This window comes from Macadamia integrifolia, chromosome 9 (assembly GCF_013358625.1).
Source record: "Macadamia integrifolia cultivar HAES 741 chromosome 9, SCU_Mint_v3, whole genome shotgun sequence".
NCBI classification, from domain to species: Eukaryota; Viridiplantae; Streptophyta; class Magnoliopsida; order Proteales; family Proteaceae; genus Macadamia; species Macadamia integrifolia.
In genome coordinates this window covers 29,007,635-29,029,967 of record NC_056565.1, presented here as the reverse complement: position 1 = coordinate 29,029,967, position 22,333 = coordinate 29,007,635, and the positions used below count along the sequence as shown (strand labels likewise).

The 22,333-nt window shown below is 39.9% G+C and overlaps 1 protein-coding gene across 2 annotated transcripts; it reads left to right on the top strand.

The window, feature by feature from the left end:
• Positions 1 to 455: 455 nt before the first annotated feature.
• On the top strand, positions 456 to 21,144 carry LOC122088582 (Werner Syndrome-like exonuclease). Of its 2 annotated transcripts, XM_042657891.1 has the most exons (6): positions 460 to 916; positions 16,308 to 16,481; positions 17,084 to 17,214; positions 17,332 to 17,490; positions 20,462 to 20,572; positions 20,675 to 21,144. In XM_042657891.1, exons 1-6 carry the CDS (start codon positions 604 to 606, stop codon positions 20,717 to 20,719), a joined length of 933 nt encoding a protein of 310 aa, XP_042513825.1. In that variant the 5' UTR covers positions 460 to 603; the 3' UTR covers positions 20,720 to 21,144. The 2 variants fall into 2 exon arrangements, with proteins under 2 accessions (XP_042513826.1, XP_042513825.1); XM_042657892.1 differs by lacking the exon at positions 16,308 to 16,481 and having other exon boundaries at positions 456 to 916.
• The last annotated feature ends 1,189 nt before the right edge of the window (positions 21,145 to 22,333 follow it).

Sequence of the window (22,333 nt, the reverse complement as noted above, 5' to 3'; positions counted from 1 at the left end):
GGGGGAGAAAAAACCTCTACCACGGATGAGAGAGTAAATATTAATGAAAGATAATTGCTAGCCTCGTTGAATGTTTAATTTTAGAGAAAGAGACAGAGCTAAAGACCCTAAACTTCTAAAGTCGCAAGCCTGTGGCATAACGTTTAAGTTGCACTATTGCAACAGGTTGATCAGAGATTCAAACCTTGCAAAACATCCTCTCATACGAAGCATGTGGGAAAATGATTGAACTCCTCTGTGGCGCAACATGGTGTTCGACATGCATCCAACGGCCAAAAATACCTTAGTACAAAGCCCAAGGCACACGTAGCCCAAGGCGTTTCAATGCATGTCAGACACCATGTTGCGCCACGGAGGATCCAAATCCGTGGTAAGGAGAGAAGGCTAAAGGCCCTAAACCGTTAAAAGTCGCGATCCAATTTTGCAACTTCAGTTCAATGATACGGTCGCAACCCAGGCTTGCGGCTTCAACGAGTTTTAACATTTTGATGACGAAATTTTGGCACTGGGCACTCCCGCGCTAAGGCGCTGATTATTGCAGAGAGGAGATGGATACCGGTTCTCATTGAACGTTGAAGTTGAAAAGAAGTCGCAAATTTGAAAATGGAGTCCAGCGGCGAACCTTCGCTCCCTTCCGCTCCGGATTGGGACCGACCCATCACTCAAGCAGAACTGGACGCCATCGAAGCGGCATTCACGCACGCGGCTACTTCGTCTTCTACCAAGCGGAGAAGATCTTCTTCTCCCGGTGCCGTTGAGGTTCACTCCGACGGCCGGCGCTTGCCCAGTTCACTGGGTCGATGTCAGAAAATCCCTTCCCTCGATCGGTCCGAAGTGGAAAATTGTTCTAGCACCGGTGGAGATTCATTTGTTCCCAGAATTGGGCAGTGGAACCCTGTTTATTCTCCTTACCAAGGTAAAGTTACCTACTCATTCTTTCTCTTTTGTCCCGTTCATTTGATTACAAATGTAAGTCGTCAATTCTTCTTGAATGGGCTTTTATTTGAATTTTTGAACTTTACAGTGAAATTAATTGCCTAATCATTCTTTCTCTTTTGCCCTGTTTGTTCCTTTGTTTACAAATGTATGTTGTCAATTGTTCTTGTTTAGGCATTTGAATTTTGAAATTTACGGTGAAATTAATCACAGCAATCGGTTGAATGCAAAATATGCAATGTTCTTCGATTATGGTTTTCTAGCAATTATTAAATGTATCCGAATGGAGCAAGATGGGAATTAGAACTGCTTTGTGTGCCTATAGCCTTGGAGGATTGGGCTTGCATAAATTACATTACAGAGTTCTGGCTTTCCTCCTTACTCTACGGTAGGAAACTGCTTACTGAGCCACAATCAATGCTCACTCAGATAATGCGTACCAAGGACTTTCCTGCTGCAGACTTCTTACAGAGGACGCCCTCTTCTTCTTCCTCTTTTGGAGAGCCTTGGGGATGATAAAAAATATGCTTATGCAGGGAATATCATGGATACCAGGCTGTCGGAGCATACTACCTTTCTGGACCATAGCATGGTGCACAGATGACCCTTTAATTAAAATTTTGGATCCTCAATCTCTGTCATGTCTCAGACTGGATTGGTTGTGGATCATGAGAATGGTAGCTGGAACCTGAGTACAGTATGTCAATAATCCCTGATTGGATTCTTCAGCTCATCCTAGCCTTTCCAATACAACCCTTCAATCTGATGTGCCAGTATGGAAGCTGACTGCTATTGGAATCTTCATTATGATCTCATCTTATAAGTGGCCAACTAAGTCATCTCTCCTGACCACTTTTCCACAACTCTCCTGGAAATTCATGTGGAGAATGCCCTGCACACCAAGGCTGTATTTGGTATGCATTCCCAAACTGAGATTGCGGTCACTGTTTGGATACATGTTTGATTAAAATCCGTTCTTTTTTCTAGAATACTTAAGAATTTCATTGAACACTTCCTGGGCTACTACCAAATATTGAACAACAATCCTTAAATGATTGTGAAAGAGATGGAAATTTTAGGAGTTTACATAAGGTTCCAGTGATTCCTGTTTGATTTGTTGTCACTTCTTTCTAATCTGCTAAAAGATAACTATTTACTCATGTACTCGTCAATAATTTACCCTTGCCTTTGCTGCCACTGTTACTGTTGGGATTGATGTTGAATTTGCCATTATCATTGTTGTTGATGCCTATGACAGGCTTTGTTTAAATCCCCTCATTGAAGATGCCATTAGCACTGACATTCTTTAGAACTGCATCAAGACCACTCCTGACCTTCCATCAATCATTGAACAGATTAAATTCTGACCCTCTTCCCATCTTCCAGCCATAATCATTAAAATCTGACCCATTTGGTTTTAGATGTTGGTAGAAGATCGGTCACCGTCAACCCTGATTTCAAAATTCCTCCTTTCTTCAGGCTTCTTCATCGTGAAAGAGTTTCCCATATGCTATCATTGATCGATAGATTAGCCAAGTTTTTCAATTGCAGCTGGAGCTGATCGCTGAATTGCCAAAACAACTGTTGATTGTTCTCCGTCTTCCACTGCTTCTAAGTAATCTCTATCTCTGGAACAACGATAATTATGGAAGATCAGAAATGAAGGGATGGTCCGGATGGATCGAAAGATGAGGTAAAGAGGAAAGTATAGAATTGGATTTAAGTAACCTCTGCAAGTAATTCCTTCTATTTAGAGATTATCAATCAACAGAGATAGAAGGTGAAATATTGATGGAAATTTCGAGGAAGAAGGAGGTGATATAGCACGTAGAGCCCTCAAAATGTAGTCTCAAAATAGAAAATGAGAAAAAATAAGATTAATTTTTGTTCCCGATTCAAGAGAGCCAAACAAAAATGATTGGCGGGTATTTGTTTCAGGAAGGTAGAAGCGTAGATCCAAAAGCCGCATGATCAAATGATCTCATTCTAGGGATTTTGAGTTGTAGAGAGGCGTGTCTGTCACACCCCGCTTCCACTAGGATACTTGCGGTGTGACTAGGATGTTCACCCATCCTATATCTCTACCATGATCTCTGATAGTAGTACCTTAACCTTCATAGTCATAACCAAACCAACTAAATCAATGCAGAGGAATCAGAGTGTATATATACAAGGTCAACTTCAAGTATTAGGGAGAAGCTTAATGTTAAATATATTACAATACCAATATTTTATCCTTCACAAGAGAAATTTGTCAAGACATACATAATATCCAAAATAATAACATAAAAAAATACGACATTAGATGCCAATGGGCAGCATCACCCTCAGCTCATGGTGCAATATAGGCACAGATGTTGCATGCAAAATCCAAGTTATGCTCCTTGGGCTCTGGTGTCCTCCAGTCCCCCATAATCCGCCAAGGAAGAGGACATGTACCTGCTCATAGGTACAACGATATCTGCATCATCATCTGAAAAGAGCACACACATGATGTGAGCTTCATTAAGCCCAGTTAGGGATGGGGTTCATGCAAGCATTTCATAAATAGTCTATAAATATCAAATGATGCAGTTCGTTTTATTATTTTCCATCTGACATACAACTAGGTCGGGTTTATGCTACTACGACGCATTAGGAAGTATCCTTGGTCCCGAAAATCGCACATCAGTCACCCAATAATACAAACCCTAGTGGTGTATAGGAGCCTGCCGGACTTGGAATGTGACCTTAGTCTCCCAACAAACACTGATAACCCCTTCATGGCACTACGATCTACAAAATCACACATTGGTCATCCGAGCTCATCCACCTCCGGTAGTAATCACATTGTACCGAGGACATGGTATTCCGGAAAGGTTCATTGGATGGGTTATCCAATACTTAATCCCCTGTTGGCAAGGGATCGTAGCATATGATATTTATACCTAATCACAATAATTTACATGCCTTTAATATTGATACAGTTAGTATGACCATACAGTACCGGAATTCTCCTCAGCCACATTGCATTCCATGTCCAAGCCTAATTTGGCATATATATATACAGTTAGTATGGCCATACAGTATTGGAATTCCCATCGGTCACAATGCATTCCATGTCCAAGCCTAGCTCTAATGCACACCTAAAATGTCTAATGTAATCCACATTGTGGTGATCACGGTACTGGAATTCCCCTGGCCATATAGTATTGGGATTCCTATCGGGCACACTGCATTCCATGTCCAAGTGTAGTTATAAAGCACACCCAAATGTATGATGCAATCTACTCTGTGGGGATCACGGTATCGGAATTCCCCTCAGCCACACTAGATCCCACACACATTCAACAATCAATATATTACAATTTATATAGTTTAATAGAGTATGCATATCATAATAATAATAAAACGTATGCTTGCAATGGCATACAGCAAATTCTAAATTTAAAACACTCCAAAGGTAAGACACCACTCATGATGCAGTTAGGCGTGGGAAATTTTGGGAGTAATTGGGTGATTTTTGTTTCCTTAATTTTTAGCGTAGGGTGCGGTAAATTTAGTAGGAGATTTTATTTCAATTGCTATTTAGGGTAGTTTCCAATTTGTTTAGTTTCCAATTTTACACTTTTGCTTCCCTTTATATTGATGTAACCTAATGAAGAATTCAGAATTTTGGAGAATTAGAACTTGATAATTTTTGGGTGAGAACCATGAACCATGGCTGCCGTGGGTGCCTTGCTTTTCCCTTTCTAATAGTCTCTTTTCTTCTTTAACCTTCCTTTCTCTTATTATTTCTTCTTCTTCTTCTTCATATCTTCATTGTTTTTTTGTCCCTTTTTTTAATTCACTGTTCTGGGCGTTACCTACCTGAACTGAAGACTTGTCTCTGAAAACAGTCCTCCCATCGATTGACCCTAAGACTTGGATCGAAGATTGCCTTTGTCTAGGCGACTCACCCTCTTTGAACTCAGGCCATCTCGATTCTTCTATGGTGAGAAATCAAATCTGCAACTGGGCTGCAGAAGAAGGTACAGCCAGCTTCTAACTCAAGGCTTCTTACATCCTTCCAGCCTGCTTCCCTGACCAGCTACCATATGGGTTTGGAAGAGCACCCTCTTGAAACCCTACGCTTGAAATCTCAGGCCTAATGGAGAAGTTTTGAAGGAGATACTCCCATCGCAAGCTGCTGCCCCTTCCTTCTCTTGCAGGTTGACCAAGGAAGAAGGAGATTGAGAATCATGGGTTGTTTAGGGTTTTTAAATCCTGGTTTGACCATATTGGCCTTCACTTGCTTGTTATTCTTCTCTTGTCCTAAATTTATTAGTAATTCCAGAATACCCCTCCTCTCTACTTTTATATTCTAGTTTGACCCTAGTATCTATTTTCATCTCTTTTAAGTGCTAGAGTTGTGCCTGATTTTACAAGAATGCCCCTACTTCTTTGAAAACTGTTTTAGTTGTTAATTATGGGCCCATAAGCAATCCGATTTCAGTCTTTCGAATTCTAAATCCGCATCAACTCACCTTGTCTGTAGACCGAGTGAGTTTAAATCCCTAAATTTGAATGCCCGAATGAAACCCCGTTAGGCTTCACCGGACTTGAATATCTTTGTCCTAGTTGCAAGGGTAAACGAGTGTTAAAATATGTCAAAAGGTGTCTAAGAGGGTCCCCTCGAAGGTCCCCTCGAAGGTCCCCAAAATCCCTAAAACTTGTCAAAAGGATAGTAAGACTCATCGGTCGGTGTTTGTCCTACCGGTGGGATGGACAGAGACTAATCAGGTCGTAGACACCATCGACTGATGCTCATTGGTAGGTGTTTGTTCTTACCGGTGGGTGCAACTCGTGACATGGGCAGAGGTTTCACCTGTAGGTGTTACCAGCGGGTAATGGTCCTATCGCTGGTAAACCTAAGAGTTGTTGAAATTCTTGGGGCCTCGTCGCCTTGGGTTCGATAGTCAAGATCCATTCTATGGAGTTTGTAGAGGGCCTGCCCACCTTTCATTTAAGCTCAACCGATCATGTTTCCACCGATCCGTTTGGGAGATACGTCAATCATTTGACCAAAATCCTAAACCCTTATTTAAGCTAAAATGCCCCTAGAGCTCGGGTAGCTAGCTCACTTTGAGCTTGGGAAATGGATGGGGAAGTGAAATGCACACTGTCCCCGCCAACCTAGGTCATTGGGGTCAAGGTATATCCCTTTGATCCGGCAAAACCTTGATTTTATTCCTACCTAAAACCCAAAATGGAGAGAAAAGAGGTTGGGGAAGGGGTTTCCTCTACCTTTAGAAGCTTTGGCAACAAAGGGGTTTGGGAAGGAAAGTTCTCCTTCTCTCTTCTTCTTTCTCTCCCTCCTTATGTTTTTCTTAGGTGAAATGAGGCTAAGGGCTCATTGCTTCTTTATATAGTAAAGACCTATTAAGGTCTGTTTGCCTATGCATTGGGCCTTGGCCAAACCAACTCAATTCAGGGGTTGGGCCACGGGAACCCACCACCATGGGCTGACAAGGGTTGTAAGTGGAGTGGGTGGGTCCCATGTAGTGTGGGGACAAGAGTGGAGTAGGCCAGTACGAGCGTAGCGGGTCCTATAGGCAAAGAATGCAGTTCAACATAGTAGGACCCTTTGGTTGATGGCCACCGGTGGACAATACATTTGTTGTACTTGTCATTTCTCAACTCCTTTTTGCTGACACCTAGGGTGGTTCCCTAGGGACTTGTGCAAGGCTTTTTAGTGATGTTCCTACCATGCAAGGGGGTCAAGTGAGAAGTGTTTGATCACTTACCACCAAGGCTTGAGAGGTCTATATCCCTTCCAGTTTGATCGGCAACATCTACACTGGCAAGTGGGGTCATTCCTTTCTTCCAAACAGTCACCGGTGCATCACCTTTTATCAAAAATTCAATTTTGACCGGATTAGGGCATGTGTTTAATAGTGGCGGGAGTTGGGAGTCAAAACAAAGGAAAAAGTGAACGTGGAATGGATTTTTTTCCCCCATTCCAGAACGAGGTTCGTTCTTGATTGTATTCTAGGAATTTGGAATGAGAGTGTGTACCAAGCAACGTTTTTGTCGTTCCATTATGCATTCTAGACTCAAATCACATTCTGAGAATGCAAACCAAACCCAGCCCAAGAGAAATGTTTTTATTTGGAAGCTGATACACCAAAAATTACCCTTCATAAGCTTTTAATAGATAGGGTTGTCATAACCTCACCTATTTTCAGATCATGCTTGATTGTTGATGAAAGATAAATCTCAACCCGATGCTGGAGACCCTTTGTCAAACTACCACCCATATTTTAACCTTCTCTTCAACCTAATAAGGATATAAAGTTTCTACTCGTCACACATAAAAGCTGGATGGAAGAGGAAATCAAGCAAATAATGGAGAAGCAAATCAAGCAAATAATCAGGGAGGAAATTAAGTAGATAATCAGACCTTATTGGTTCTTATTTTTAAGATACCTGAATCCTCCTTATATGTTAAGAGTTCTAATTTGAATAGGACTTTCACTTTTGTATCACATCTTAGAAAATTGTACTCTTTTTATATTCTATGAATAAAATTACTAGAACCTAAGCCATTCATTCTGTTCTAATTTCTAAACGACTAAGCATTTTGATCCATGGAAGTTCACATGGAATCAGAGCACTAGAGATAAGAAACAAAAAGGTTTTAGGGTTCACTATTTTTTTTGGATGAATAAATAACTCATTACCAAGAGGAGAAGAATATACAAGGGGAAAGAGGGGGGAGGAGCCACAAAGGCTAAGAAGTACAAAATAGGGGGGGAGCAATGCCAGGAAGGCTACAAAGGCACGAGAAAAGCCAATGGGAAACCAAACCAAAAGCAGCAAAACCAATAAAGGGGACAAGCCGAGAGGGGGGGCCAGGTTAAGGGGGAGGGGAGAGCACGGTAGGTGGGTGGCCCCAAGAGACAACAATAAGCCTTTTCCTTGGGGAGTGTCTCAGAGGGTGAAGTGGAAGGGAGGCAATCTTGGAGGAGACATCGAAGTAGATGGCTTTCCAAATCTTGTCGAAGGAGTAGTTAGAAGTCCATGTATGAAGATTTCTCTCCATCCATATATGGTTTATGGTGACACAAAAGGCTAGCTTTCCAATAGTGTCACAGATTGTAGCACCAACAAAGGTCATATCCTTCCAAATCCATTCTCTACTAAGGGGAAGTGCTCTTCTAGGTGAGGGCCAACAATGCTCAATGACGATTTTCCAAACCGAGGAGAAGGGGTAGGAAAAGAAAAGATGATCCTCATATTTAGTTCTATTCCAGTAGAAGCAGCAAGAAGAAGCAACTTGGATGTGCGATGGATAAGGAAAGACTGGGTAGGTAAACAGTTTGATAAGGCCCGTAGGCAGTGAAATTGTGACAGGGAATGTGACCCTTGAAATAGATGGTTTTACACCTAAAGAACGAGAGAGCATTTGTGGCGAATGAAATTCCAAGCAGAGGTGGAGTTGAATAAGCTAGAAGGAGAGGGATTCCTGGATATAATGTCCCATTTATCTCGGTGGCCCGGGGGATGGGCATGGGGGGAAGGGCAGTCCAGATATCGGCAAAGGGAGGGGGAGAACTGGGGCGAACCAGGATCCATTTCTAAGGTTGACAGCAACCATGGCAGATCTGCTAAAACCAGAGGAGTAAATGTATCTGGGACTAAGAATGGAGAGCATAATACATTGAGGGTGCCACAGATTGAGCTAAAGGGAGGTATTGGATCCATTCCCAATGGAGTAGTGAATAGCCTCAAGAGCTTTGGGTCTTAATTTGAGAATATTGCACTAGACCCAAGAGGCATTGGAGGAAGGAGAGGCAGTCCAAAGGGAGTCAGACCTGAGGAGAGAGGAATAGACCCAAGAGACCCATATACTGGAATGCTTGGAGACAATTTTCCAGATAAGCTTGAGAATGCCAAAAACACTTTGATTGAATATATATATATATATATATTCTTCATTTCTTATTTGTTCAAGATCAAAGTCATGGCATTGTCTTGTTTCGGTTTGAAGATTACAACCCAAACTTTGTTTTGCTAAAATTGACTTCTGCGAATTATCTAATATGGAAGGAACAAATCCAATCCATATGTGAAGGAGAGGGAATTGAGTCATCCATATTTTAATCCCTTCCTCTCAGTTTCTTGATGAGAAAGAGGAAAAGGTGAATCCAATCTATGATACCTGGAAGATAGAAGACAGCCTTATCAAGTCTTGGATGCATAGCCATCTCTTAGAGAGTGTTCTTTATATGTCTTTAACATTTTATTCACAACAAGAGATATCTAGAAAGCCTTAGAGGTTGCTTTTGCATAATTTACAAAGGATAGGGATAGAGAGCGAATGTTGCAAATGAAGTTGCACACTTACAAGGTGTCTTCTACTGTTGAGGACTATCTCAAATGGTTCAAATCCGTTTGTGATGAAAGTGGTTGCAATTCAAAAAGAAGTTTTAGATGAAGACAAATTTTCCTGGTTTGCTACTGGGCTGGATCCCAAGCACATTAATTTTGTAGACACACAGTTTTGTAGGGAACCATGTCCCTCTTTTTCTTAGTTCATGAGTGTCCTTCATAACCGTTAACTTCGACTTCAGGCCTATCTTGATGAGAAGGAGGCAATAAACTAGAATCTTGCCTTTGTTGGTCAGAGAGGCACTGGACAGCTGCACAGAGGAAATCGGCACAATGGAAATGGCTATAATTGCTTATGCAGTCAAGGATATGGTTTTATTCCTAGAGGATGGAAATTTTTCTTCAAATCGGCAAACTGTTCCTAACAACTTAAACAAAAAAATTGTTTCATATTAGCCATCTCAACAGCCCCAACAAGGTCATACCATTGGACTTCAGCCCCCAATAACTAATTCTATGGGTCAGGTACTGTTTCCACGACCACCCAATGTCAAGAATAATGTCCACTCTTCTGCACCTGCTACACCATCTCTTGGTTCCTTTCCTAATCCTATACAAACAACCATAACCTTATCCCAACTTGATAGGGTCGGCTACATGGATCCAATATGGTCTAAGATAATAGTAAGCATAAGAATAACTAGAAGTACGAAAAGGAAGTAAGAGGTGGGGTAAAAGAAGAAGTCAAAGCAGTAGTCAAAGCAGCATCACTGGAACATCCCCTACAAGGGGTCGGCTACTCAGGTGCTTGTCCTCCATTTACCTCTATCCTCTGTCATACTAGAATCGAGCCTTACCATCTACGTGTCTTTTCTTACCACTTCGTCAATAGTCATTTTGGGCCTGCCTCTATTGGCTCAATGTAATTAAAACTGGTCACTCTTCCTTACTGGGGCATCCATGGGTCTCTGTTGAACATGACCTGACTCTTGCAAAGCTTGTCTTAGATTGTTGCAACCCCTAACTCGTTTCTAATACAATCATTCCTTACTCCGTCTCTCTTAGTCTTGCCGTACATCCTCTCAACATATTCATCTACACCCAATTTATTCAAATTACTCTTCTTAATTGCCCAACACTCTGCCCCATACGTCATAGCTGGTCGTATTACTGTCTTGTAGAATTTTTGTTGAGTTTAACAGGCATACGATTGTCACAAAGCACTTCCGACGCACTTCTCCACTTCATCTATCTCACTTCTTTGCTAATGATTGACCTCAGGTATTTAAAACAGTCACTCTGTGGTAGTTCTCGCTCCTCAAGTTTCAACCCCTCATCACCTCTCATAGTTTGACCAAATGGACACATCATATACTTTGTCTTTGTTCTGCTTATCCTAAAACCTCTTGATTCTAAGCTTGATCTCCATAGCTCCAGTTTAGTATTAATCCCTTCCATTGTCGCATCTATCAAAACAATATCATTAGCAAATAACATACACCACAGGACCTGGTCTTGGATGTTCCTCATTAGATTGGCCATGATAAGAGCAAACAAATAAGGGCTTAAAGCTGATCCTTGGTGTAACCCAATTGTAATTGAGAATTCTCTACTTTGGCCTTCTGTTTTGACACTTGTCACCACTCCCTTATACATGTCCTTAATTACATCCGCATAATTTAATGAACCCCTTATCTTACCTAAGACATGCCAAATGAGATCTCTAGGTACTCTGTCATAGGCTTTCTCTAGGTCAATAAAGACTATCTGGAGGTTCTTTTTGTGAGCTCTAAATACTTCCATAAGTCTTCTTAGAAGGTAGAGAGCTTCTGTTGTGGATGTCCCTGGTATAAAACCAAATTGGTTATCCATTAATTTAGTTTCTTCTCTAAGGTGGGCTTCAATAACCTTTTTCATATAGTTTCATGGTGTGACTCATTAGTTTTATGCCTCTATAGTTGTTGCAGTTCTGGATATCACATTTGTTTTTCTAAATCGGAACCACAATGCTTTTCCTCCAATCATTTGACATTCTCTTTGTACTCAAAATCTTGTTTAATAGTTTGGTTAGCCATGATACTCCCACTACTCCTAAGCTCTTCCATACTTCAATTGGGATCTCATATGGTCTTGGTATTTTACCTACTTTCATCTTTCGTATGGCCTTTTTGACTTCGGTATCAACAACATGTTGTAGTTGTCCATGAGGTGTGTTGGCTTGATGACTATCCCATTCCACTTCCGGGTCCATCCTATCAATCAAGGTCTCTACATTTAGTAAGTTGCATAAATAATCACCCCATTTCTTCATAATGTCATCATTCTGTACAAGTACTCTACCGTCATTGCTTTTAATGCATCTAACATGTCCACAGATCTGCTCATCCTTTCTCTTAATTTGGCTATTCTATATATTGCTTTTTCTCCTTCTCTTATATTAAGATTTTCATAGAGGTTTGTATTTCTTTGCCCTTACTTTCTCCACAATCTTCTTAGCTTTCCTAGTTAAGTAATATCTTACTTTATCCTCTGCCTCATTAGTCCTTTGCCAAGTCTTAAAAAAGTCTTTCTTAGATTTAATGACAGCCTGGACCTAATCATCTCACCACCAAGTCTCTCTAGGAGTTCGGCACACACCCTTTGATACCCCTAGAACTTATTTAACCACTTTCTTAATACAAGTAATCATCTCAGTCCACATCTCATTAATGTCTGCGTCAAAATCCCACTTTCCCTATGGTACCACTTTATTGGCAAAAGATTTTAGAAGAGCTCCTCGAAGTCTCCCCCATTTTATCTTAGGAAAGATATGCTGTGTCTTCTTGCATTTCCTCGTACCAAGGTACATATCTAAGACCACTAGCCGATGTTGAGCAGTTAAGCTCTCTCCAGGTATAACCTTACAACCTTTACACAACATTCTATCAGATCTTCTCGTCAGAAAGAAATCAATTTGACTTACATGCTACCCACTTTTATAGGTAACTAAATGTTCCTCCTTTTTCTCAAAAAAGGTATTTGCGATGCAAAAGTCATACGCTGTCGCAAAGTCCAACACTGAGATCCCCTCTCATTCCTCTCCCCAACTCCGAATCCTTCATGCACTTCTTCATAATGTCTATAATCCCTTGCCCACATACCCGCTAAGGTCCCCTCCAGTAATAATTTTCTCTCCCTGGCCAAAACCTTGCACTAAGTCATCCATATCCCAGAATTGTAGTTTAGCACACACATCTAGTCCTGCTTGGTGCACGTATGCATTAGCTGTGTTGATGATCTCATCGTTTAGTACCAGTTTAATAGAGAGATTCCTGTTTCCCAATCTTTTAACATCCACCACTTCATTTTTAAGGTCTCTGTCCACTACTGTGCCCACTCCACCTCTCACACTGTCATCTCCGAAGAACCATAGTTTGGAGTCGTCTATCCCTTTGCTTTGTTATCCTCCCATATCGTCTCTTGAATACATGCAAGATTAATCTGTCTTCTCCGCATAACATCTATTAACTCCATGCTTTTACTTGTTTGAATGCCAATGTTCCATGATGCCATCTAATTCTCGCTTACAAACAAGGTTGATGTAGATAAGTCACTTAGTGGGCTTATTTTATTGCAAATAAGCCTTAGGTTGGGTTATGTACGTGTTGGGCCTTTGATCCCATGGCTTTTCTTTGTAATAAGCCACTTTAATGGGCCTAAAATATGGGTAGAAAGTAGGAAAACAGGATTTAATTCATTAGTAGAGTCCTGTTTTGAGTCTATTTCCTTTGTTATTTCAGTTTCCTAGTCAGTTTAGGTTTCCCAATTAGTGAGGGATTGGGTTCGGCCTTTCTGATGCAGATTAATTACCAAAATAGGCTTGTTTTATTAGGAATAAGCTTAGGGTTGGGTTCCATACATGTTGGGCCTTTGATCGCATGTGTTTTGAGTGTAATAGACCACTTTTATCGGTCTAAAAGGGGGGGGTCTAAGATTGAATACGGGATTACTAGTTAGTTTCCATTTTCATTGGTTTCCTTTTAGTTGGGCTTGATTTGAGTTATATTTGTTTCTTTAGGAGTCAAGTTATTAATTGAGTCAAGTCATTAGTAGTTGATGCAGTTGCACAATAGACTTAGCAAAAAAAAAAAAAAAAAAAAAAAATCTTTTTGATTTGATTCTCTTTGGATTTAGAAACAATTTATTTTGTACCAGTTAGCTTCTAATTTTATTAGTTTCCATTTTAAATTAGTTACCATTTTGATGCTTGAGTTTTCTTTTATAAGCCATGTAATACTCTAGTAACGAACAATTTTTTTTTGAAGAATTGAATTTTTGGAATGAATAGTATGGCTGCCGAGAAGCTTGTTCTCCCTCTTTGAAGTTCTTTCTCTAATCTTCCTCTCCATTCTTGTTTCTTCTTCTTTTGTCTCCCCCGTATCCTTGTTATTTATTTATTTTTTTTGTTTTCTTTTATCTCCGAGCGATACCTACCAGAACTGAACAATCTCTCCCTGAAGAATCGTCCCTCAACGACTGACCCAAAGACTTGAGGTCGAGGGTAACCTAGGTCTAGACGACTCACCTTCTTTGAAACTCAGCTCATAACGGCTCCTTTGTGTTGAGAATCCAAGTCTGCAACTGGACTACTAGAAGCTCTACCGCCTAGTTTTATCTCTGGTTCTTCCCGCAACCTTCCAGCCTGTAGATCCAAGGGGTTATCTTGTGGGATCAATAGAGCCTCCTCTCGAGAAGCTTCGCCTGAAATTTCAGGCCAAACTGAGACCTGTCGGCTGAGATCCATTGAACCGAAGATTACTCCCAATCGCCTCCTCTGTTTTGGTCCAAGGAAGAAGAGATCCTATCGTGAGTTATTTTTTCTTTTCATCAAACTTTTGTTTTCCCATTTGTACCCCTGCCTTTACTTTGTAATTCCCTTTGAGTTTCTTTATTCCTAATTCCAGAATACCACTCCCTCATCTCACATTATTCCTTGTTTCCATTTATTAGCTTGGTGACTTATAATTACAATTCTGCCACTCTTTATTAGAAACACCAATTCAATTTCCAGAATTGAGTTTTCTTTGGGATTAATTCCAGATCTGTCCCCATTCAGCTATTTCATTCTAAAAAGGGTTTTAAGTTGTGCCATAAATTACATTACTGCCACTAGTTTGTTTTAAATTGAATTATTTGTTAATTGTGGGCCTATAAGCCATCCGATTCCTGTTCTTGGAACCTGGATCCGCATCAGTAGTTAGTTTCCTTTTTCAACTAGTTTCTAATTTCAGTTTTTAGTAACTATTGTATTAGGAGAATATTTGGTTTCCTTTTTGAGGAACCTTCTATTTTGTAATTCCCTCCCCCATTAACATTATAAATAAAGAAGAGGAGGCTCTTAAAAGCCTAGAATGATTTTGATAAAAAAAATTAATGGCTGTTGCTATTGTCTTCTTCATGAAGAGTTGTCTTGTGTTTGATCAAGGATGAAGGAATTAGTATTTGATCCAATTGACTCTTTGCGGCGTGAAGTCCAAGAGGTCTCTTCAAGTATTCTTTCTTTCTTTTCAAAGTTAATTGCAGGGTTCTTCAAACCAGGTAAGGGATCTGAACTGCTTTTGATTTCTGGTTCTGGAAATCTCAAGTTTCTCTCCTGCTGCCCCTATATTGTTCTGAAGATCCAGCCAGCCGATGACCCTCCCCTTTTGATTGATTGTTGGGTTTATTAAGAGGGAGGTTTGACCTTAATTTGGGACCAATCAGACCATGGGTTTGTCTGATCTGAGGTGTTAAATACTTCTGGCTGACTGTGTTTCAGCCCATATTTCAGATCTGGTTTGACTTACCTGCTCCTGTGGTATTTGTTTCTGATTGTGGCTTATCTAGTACTCTATACCTGCTGCTGGTTAGTCTATTTGTTTGGTGTAATCTCTGTTTCAGAAATTCCAAATTCGGGGTTTGAAAATTCTGGTTTACAAGGACTGTTTGACTCTTACTTCTGGACTGTTGTTTGCTGCCTAATTTTGGGTGATTATTGGTTGTTCTCTGGTTTATAAAATTCTGCAGTCTTGGGTCTGGTTTGGTTGTCAAATCTATCCCTACATTACTTTCCTTTTTAGGGTTTGAGTCAGTTTTGAGTCTTCTATATAAGTTTGTAAGGGGCTACAACATTGTGTACGAATTTGTTAATGAAAAAAAAAAAAGATGGCTTATGCTGTTGTGCGTGAGATGCCTAAACCAGAGGGTGAGATGCCCATTCACTAGTTCTTCTTCCCCTTCTCAACCCTCCATCGAATTCTCTTTATTTTCTTATTTTCCTTTAATTTGTTTGCCTTGAGAGAGTGTTTGAGAGCTAGAACTAGGCTTTTGGAGGACATCTTCTCTATTGAGCTAGAATTTCAGATCCTGCCTGGGATTAGGATCACTTGTGATTCTAGTTCTACATTAAAGGTTAGTACTGAAGGACATGATATAAGAAAGGGTAATAGACAATAATAAATTATGGAGTCATAAAATAGTAGGATCCATGCAAAAGAGATTGGCTGAACATAAGATAAATAAGGTGCCGGCTACCTACCTGATGCACTTATAGTGTGTGTGTGTATATATATATATATATATATAAGAGAATAATATAAGTAAAAAGAAAGAGATAACAAAAACTAATCCAGAGATGATATGTAGATATAGATATATACAACAGTACAAGCAATGAGATACCCGAGAGTGCTTTTACTACGTAGAAGGTAGTGCCTAGACCATAAACAAATATTGTGAAAAGGTCAAATCAGCTATGACAGCTAAAAGAGTTGCATCCAAGACTACAGCAGCCCAAGCAAAACAAAACAAGTTACAGTTCTACCAAACATAGGTAGCTGCACCAACAAACATATAGATAGAGAGCATGGCATACTAATTTAAGACATTGCATATGCAAAACGCTAGCAAACAATAGAATAGTTGATAGATACTATGTACGAAGTTTTCATATGCTTCCCAATTGTTAATATTATTTTAATTTAATATTTGCACTATTTCAGCAAAGGCGAGATACCCCACAATGAATTTTGGAGGTCGTATTGCTTACAGCAGAACTCTTCTTGAGGTGGAGAAAGCCACAATGGAGCTTTTGGAGATCATTGAAACTAAGAAGAAAAATGTGGACCAAGTTCCTCTTGGATTTGACATTGAGTGGAGGCCCATTTTCAGAAGAGGTTGTGAAGTGAGCTGGGAACAATTTTTCAGTCCTTTTGGCTGATTTAAGTTTTGAAATTTTAATCTATCTAAGTTTGAAATTGGGAGAAAGAATCCTGCCGGTCTGGCATAGGGAATGCCCAGACACAGCCCCTGTTTTCAGGGGGACTGGGAAAGGATGCCTCTGCCCTCCTGAAAACAGGGGCTGTCTGGGTGTTCTCTATGCCAGACTGGCAGGGTTCCTCCCTCAAAAATTTAAGTGAAAAGATGATTCAAAGCATCCTTAAAATTGCGCTTGGTAAAAAGATTTCTATGGTAAATGCCAACATATGTGATAATCTGCAGGAATTTTTTTATGCGGTATGCACATACATGTTCAGTTACTCACCTTGCGTCGTAATAGTACCCTCCCAAACCAATCTGACTGTTAGTAGGAGCCTCACACTCACAGAATCCTGGCCCTAATACTTTCCAAAAACCTGGTTAAATTTTGGTTAAGGTGCCTAAGAATTAGTTATATTAGACTAATACTGACTAGTGGGAAGAGCTTAAAATTGAGAACATATATTGCCTTAAAAAATGGGATGCTAGAACCTTGCTGAAAATAACCTGGAATCTGCAGGATATGCTCAACGTAAGGCAGCAGTTATTCAGATATGTGGCGACAGTAGTAATTGTTATGTAATGCACATTATTCATTCTGGAATCCCTCCCATTTTACGGACACTTCTGGAGGATTTAACATCTTTGAAGGTCTGTCAAGTTAATTTTCTACTTTGAAATTTTGGTCGACTTGATATAGTATCGAATACTTTTTACATGGATTATTTGTGTTTATGTATTAATTGCTAATGCTCCATACATGTGAAGGTTGGAATTTGTATAGCCAACGATGCTAACAAGATCTTCAATGATTATAATGTACGTGTTAAACCCGTGGAGGATTTGTCCAGTCTTGCAAATTCGAAGGTTGGTGGTTCTAGGAAATGGAGTCTTTCTTCTCTAACTGAAATGCTTACGTGCAAACAGGTAATTCTTTTTATGTTCTTCCATAGAATATTTTTCTCTATCATGTCATCATCATAGAATATTTTTTCTCTATCATCTCCTTTCCTCTCCTAATTATGTTTACTTGCATTCAAGTGATCTTTGACTTCACCAAAGTAGGGCAATGATGATTTCATGCAAATCTCTTGTTCATTAGGTTTCTCTTTTGTTTGTTCTTGGCTTCTTGCAAACTGAGTAGGTGATATAGGACACAAAGAAGTATCCAACCAATAGCAGGCTCAAAGCTAATCCAATCTGATTTAATGGAATAAACTCAAAATGGAAACCAGTAGTAACAGAAATAATACTATAGCAAGAGAATTAGGGATGTTTCCTCAATCTCGTTTCAGAAAGCTAGCAAGCAACAACAACTAGCAAGCAGAACTGCCAAAGAACTAATTATTGCTCACATGGTGCAACAGTTAATTAGGGAGGGACACATGCAATTTGAGGCATGTGTGTAAAAAAATAATTCATTAATTATGACTTTTTCTACTTTCTGGTAAGTCTACATACACATGGTGCAAAGTTATTTTACGGAGAGACATATGCAAGGTCAGGCATGCGCTTAACTGACGCGAGGGTACAAATATATTAACCAATGCAAAAGATAGCAAGAAGTGAGTTCTTAGTACATAACAAGTGTGGAAAATAACAAAGCCTAAGGTTGCAATGGAGCAACCTTACCATGCTAAGGTCTGCCGTCTAAGGTCCAAAGTTTGACCAATTTGAAAAACAACAAATGGGGTTGATTTCCCAACTAAATGGGGCTGGACACATGGATCCATGAGAGGGTAAAATAAAAAACAAAAAAAAGAAAGAAACAAAGCAACATCTCAGTATATCCCACCTAAAAGGGATCGTCTACATTCTCTCTATTTGAGGTCATACTAGAGTTAAGACCTAGATTTTGCATGTCTTTCCTTACTACTATGGTCATTTTAGGCCTGCCCCTAGCACTTCTAACTCCTTCCATTTGAATCTAATGACTCCTTAGTCCCTACTGGGGCATCCCAAGGCCTCTGTTGAATATGGTTATACCACCTTAGATGACATTTTTGGAGCTTGTCCTAAATCGGGGCAATTCCCAAAATAGCTCTAACCCGATCATTTCTCCTAGTTTTGCCGCACATCCATCTCAACATCCTCATCTCTGCTACACTCAGCCTATCTATATTACGCGTTTTGATTGCCCAACATTCCGCCCATACATCATAGCCGGTCTTCTTATTGTCCTGTAGAAATTTCCTTTAAGCTTTAGAAGAATACGTCGGTCATACGAGACTCTAAATGCACCTCTCCACTTTATCCATCCTACTTAAATTCTATGAGAAACATCATCCTCTATATCACTTCCTTGTTTATGTTGACCTAGACATCTATAATAGTCACTTTGAGGTCTCTCTCTCTAAGTTTCACCACTCGTTATTTGACCTTGTGCGACTCAAGTTATACACCATATACTCGTTTTTGTTCTACTTATCTTAAGACCTCTTGATTCTAGATAAGGGCTTAAAGCTGATCCTTGATGTAACCCAAGTGTAATTGGGAATTCGCTACCTTGACCTCCCACAATTCTCACACTAGTCACATATTCAGATGAGGATACATGTCTTCAACTTTATCCACATATTTATTGGACACCCTTTTCTGCTCTAATACATGCCAGATTAACTCTCTAGGGACTCTGTTGTAGGCTTTTTCTAGGTCGATAAAGACCATGGAGATCTTCTTGTAGGCTTTAGATCTTTCCATGAGCCTCCTTAGTAAGTAAATAGCTTCTGTCGTGGATCTATCTGGCATAAAACTGAATTGGTCCCTCGAGATACTAGTTTCTCTTTTTAGGTGGGTTTCAATAACCTTCTCCCATAATTGTAGAGCATGCTTTATTTTCCCAACTAGAGTAAGTCTGGAGATGGCGGACCTTGGTGCAACGGTAAATTTGCTCTATTATGACCAAGTCTTTTGGGTTCGAGTCAAGAAACAGCCTGTTCGCGAAGCGGGGGTAAGGTTGCGTATATTATGACCCCTCTTTAGACCCCGGAGTGGTGGGAGCCTCGTGTATTGGATACGCCCTTTTAGTAAGTCAGTAGAATTTAATTGTCTAAAAACAATGGGCTATGCTTTGTTTGCTTGAATAGAGCAATCCAATCACAGATTGAACAAAAGCACGTAGGTGCAAAAACACTTAAAGATGCAAAATGCATAGAGGGGCACCAACCTTATTGGCATAGTGCCGGGTGCAAGTGAATGGGACATTGCACCTCTCACCATGGTTCTAAAAAAAATTGGAACGGAACGGTCAGTATCAGCCGGATCGGAATGGTATTGGCCTTGACTGATCCCCGATCCTGACCTTTCCGATCCCTATCCACATGTATGGTCCAAGGGTAAAAGAGTAATAAAAAATGATTTAGAAAAAAAAAGGGTAGATCTGTCCAATAATCCGATCCAGGACAATCGGCAATGGTATCAGCCTTGACCGATCCTGTGACTGTTCCCGAGTTTTAGAACCTTTCCTCTCACTGCTAGGCATGAGGCGCAAGTTTAAAGCAGTTTCCTTCCTGCACTCACACCAAGTGATATAGAGAATGCATACACTTCTTGAAAATGCTGATGCTCTGTTAATTTTTCTATGGCACTTTATAACCGTATTTCTTGGGGAACGGTTAATTACTAGTAATTCAAATAAGCTAGAAGACATGCCTCTTTTAGATGAGAAGGTTGTGTTCAAAAAATATTGAAGCAACGCAGCTTCTCAAATGTATCAATGCAAATGCAACCATGCATGCATTCAATTTCAGTACTGTAACCATTACTTCGTAAGAGCTTTTATTTAGAACCCTCTTTCACAGAACTTGTTTTGGTTTGAATGGATTATCTACCCATGAATGTTAGAATTGCAGCAGTGTAATTGGGAATATATCTGCTAATGTTAATTAATTTACTACAGCTTGAGAAGCCGGACAAAATTAGACTAGGAGACTGGGAAGCTAATATCCTATCAAGGGAGCAACTCCAATATGCAGCAACCGATGCTTTTGTTTCGTGGTACTTATATCAGGTAAATGATACCTTCCCTCCCCCACCTTCCACCCCCACCCCCATCCCCATCCATCCCCACTTCTTTTTCATTAATGCTTTGTTTGCCATCTCTGGTTAATAGGTGCTGCAGAATTTCCCAGATGCATCTGAAAGTAAAAGTGGCTAGGTGATGAGTGTCATCATCAATGTCATTATTCTGTTGTGATCATTATCTCCATTAGTGGGCCCTTAATGCAGCTATGACAGATGTGTTACATTGACTCTTTCCAGATGGATGATTTGTCCACGTTGGACAAGCATTGGGTTCCCCACTAAATTTACTTTCATTCTTGTCCTTTTTTTCTTTCTCCCCTCCCCCTTGTCTTTTTAGCATAAGCCATAAAGTCAACATTTAGTACACTGAGATGGACATAATTGTATTTTATAGGAAGTTTCAATAAGATATATTATGTTATTTATGCCCATTTCATCAGGTGTACAAGTGATATTGTAAAGATAACAAGAAGATTAGCAGGCCCTGTGCAAGGATAAAGCATGAAATATTATCTGCAGATGAGGCATTTGATAAATGTATTTTTGAAGGTTCGCCAAGTTGGGCTCTTTGATATGCTTTAGTTTCTAACTTTAGCAACTGCGCCAATGCAGCAATTATTTGTGGTCTTCACGATCATGATAACATATTTATTATGCTAAACTAATCAGTTATTACATAACCCAGGAGGATCTTCACCTCGGTTGATCACACAACAGATGGGCCTGAAAAGAGCCCAGAATACATGGGCCGTAGCCACCCATATTTTTAAACAATGACAACAAACAACTGAACCTTTTCCCAAGTGGATGGGTCAGTTGTGTTTTTAGCCGTAGCTAGAAGCTACTGTTTATTATTTATGCTGGAATAAATTATATATTAAAATCAAAATTTGAAAAGACCACTATCTCACTTGCAAGCATATTTGGGTGGAAACCAATATATGATGGGGGCTAAATCATATGCAATACATGAAATTTTTAATGAATTTGAGAGAAATTGTATATGAAAAGTTAGAGTTATGGAGATCAATCTTGGAACCAAGAGTTTTTATAGTAAGTAGAAGGAAGATGGAATATGTGGTTTGTAACTTTAATCAAATAAGACGGATAACGAAGTGCTAAAACTTGGGGAGAGAGGGGGAGATATTACAAAGTGATTGTTTTAGATATCTGGGGTCAATCATAGTGATATAGAGGATGATGTTTTCTAAAGAATTATTATTATTAGGGTAATTTACAACACCACCTTCTAGAGAATGCCAATATTAGAGGGACACCCCCTCTCTTTCATCAAATTGAACTCGGACCCCCTGTCGTCAGATGTTGTTATGAAATATATTTTATTTATTGATGTCAGCTATTATATATATTTTTTTTTTTTTTTTAAAACCAAGATATCCTCATTAAATGTGAAATACCTAAACTACCCATCTAAATGTCGCCATCCCCAAATTGTACCAGACTCGAACGACTTGGACCTGAACATCTCGTCGACATCCGGCAAGAGGCGGGACCCTTGACAGTTTCCATGAAGCGACGTCATTGGCGGCAGGGCCGAGACCCTCGAAGATCTGTTGGCAGAGGATTTTCTCATTGGGCGTCGACGGCGGATTCGCGGATACTCCCATACACCTGAATGCACTCGCGCAAATACCCAGTAGTGATCATCCTCTCAGCGATGCTACAGAGATCGTAGATGGCTTCGAGTGGGATCAAATTGACTTCTGCTATTACTCGTACTTCCTTC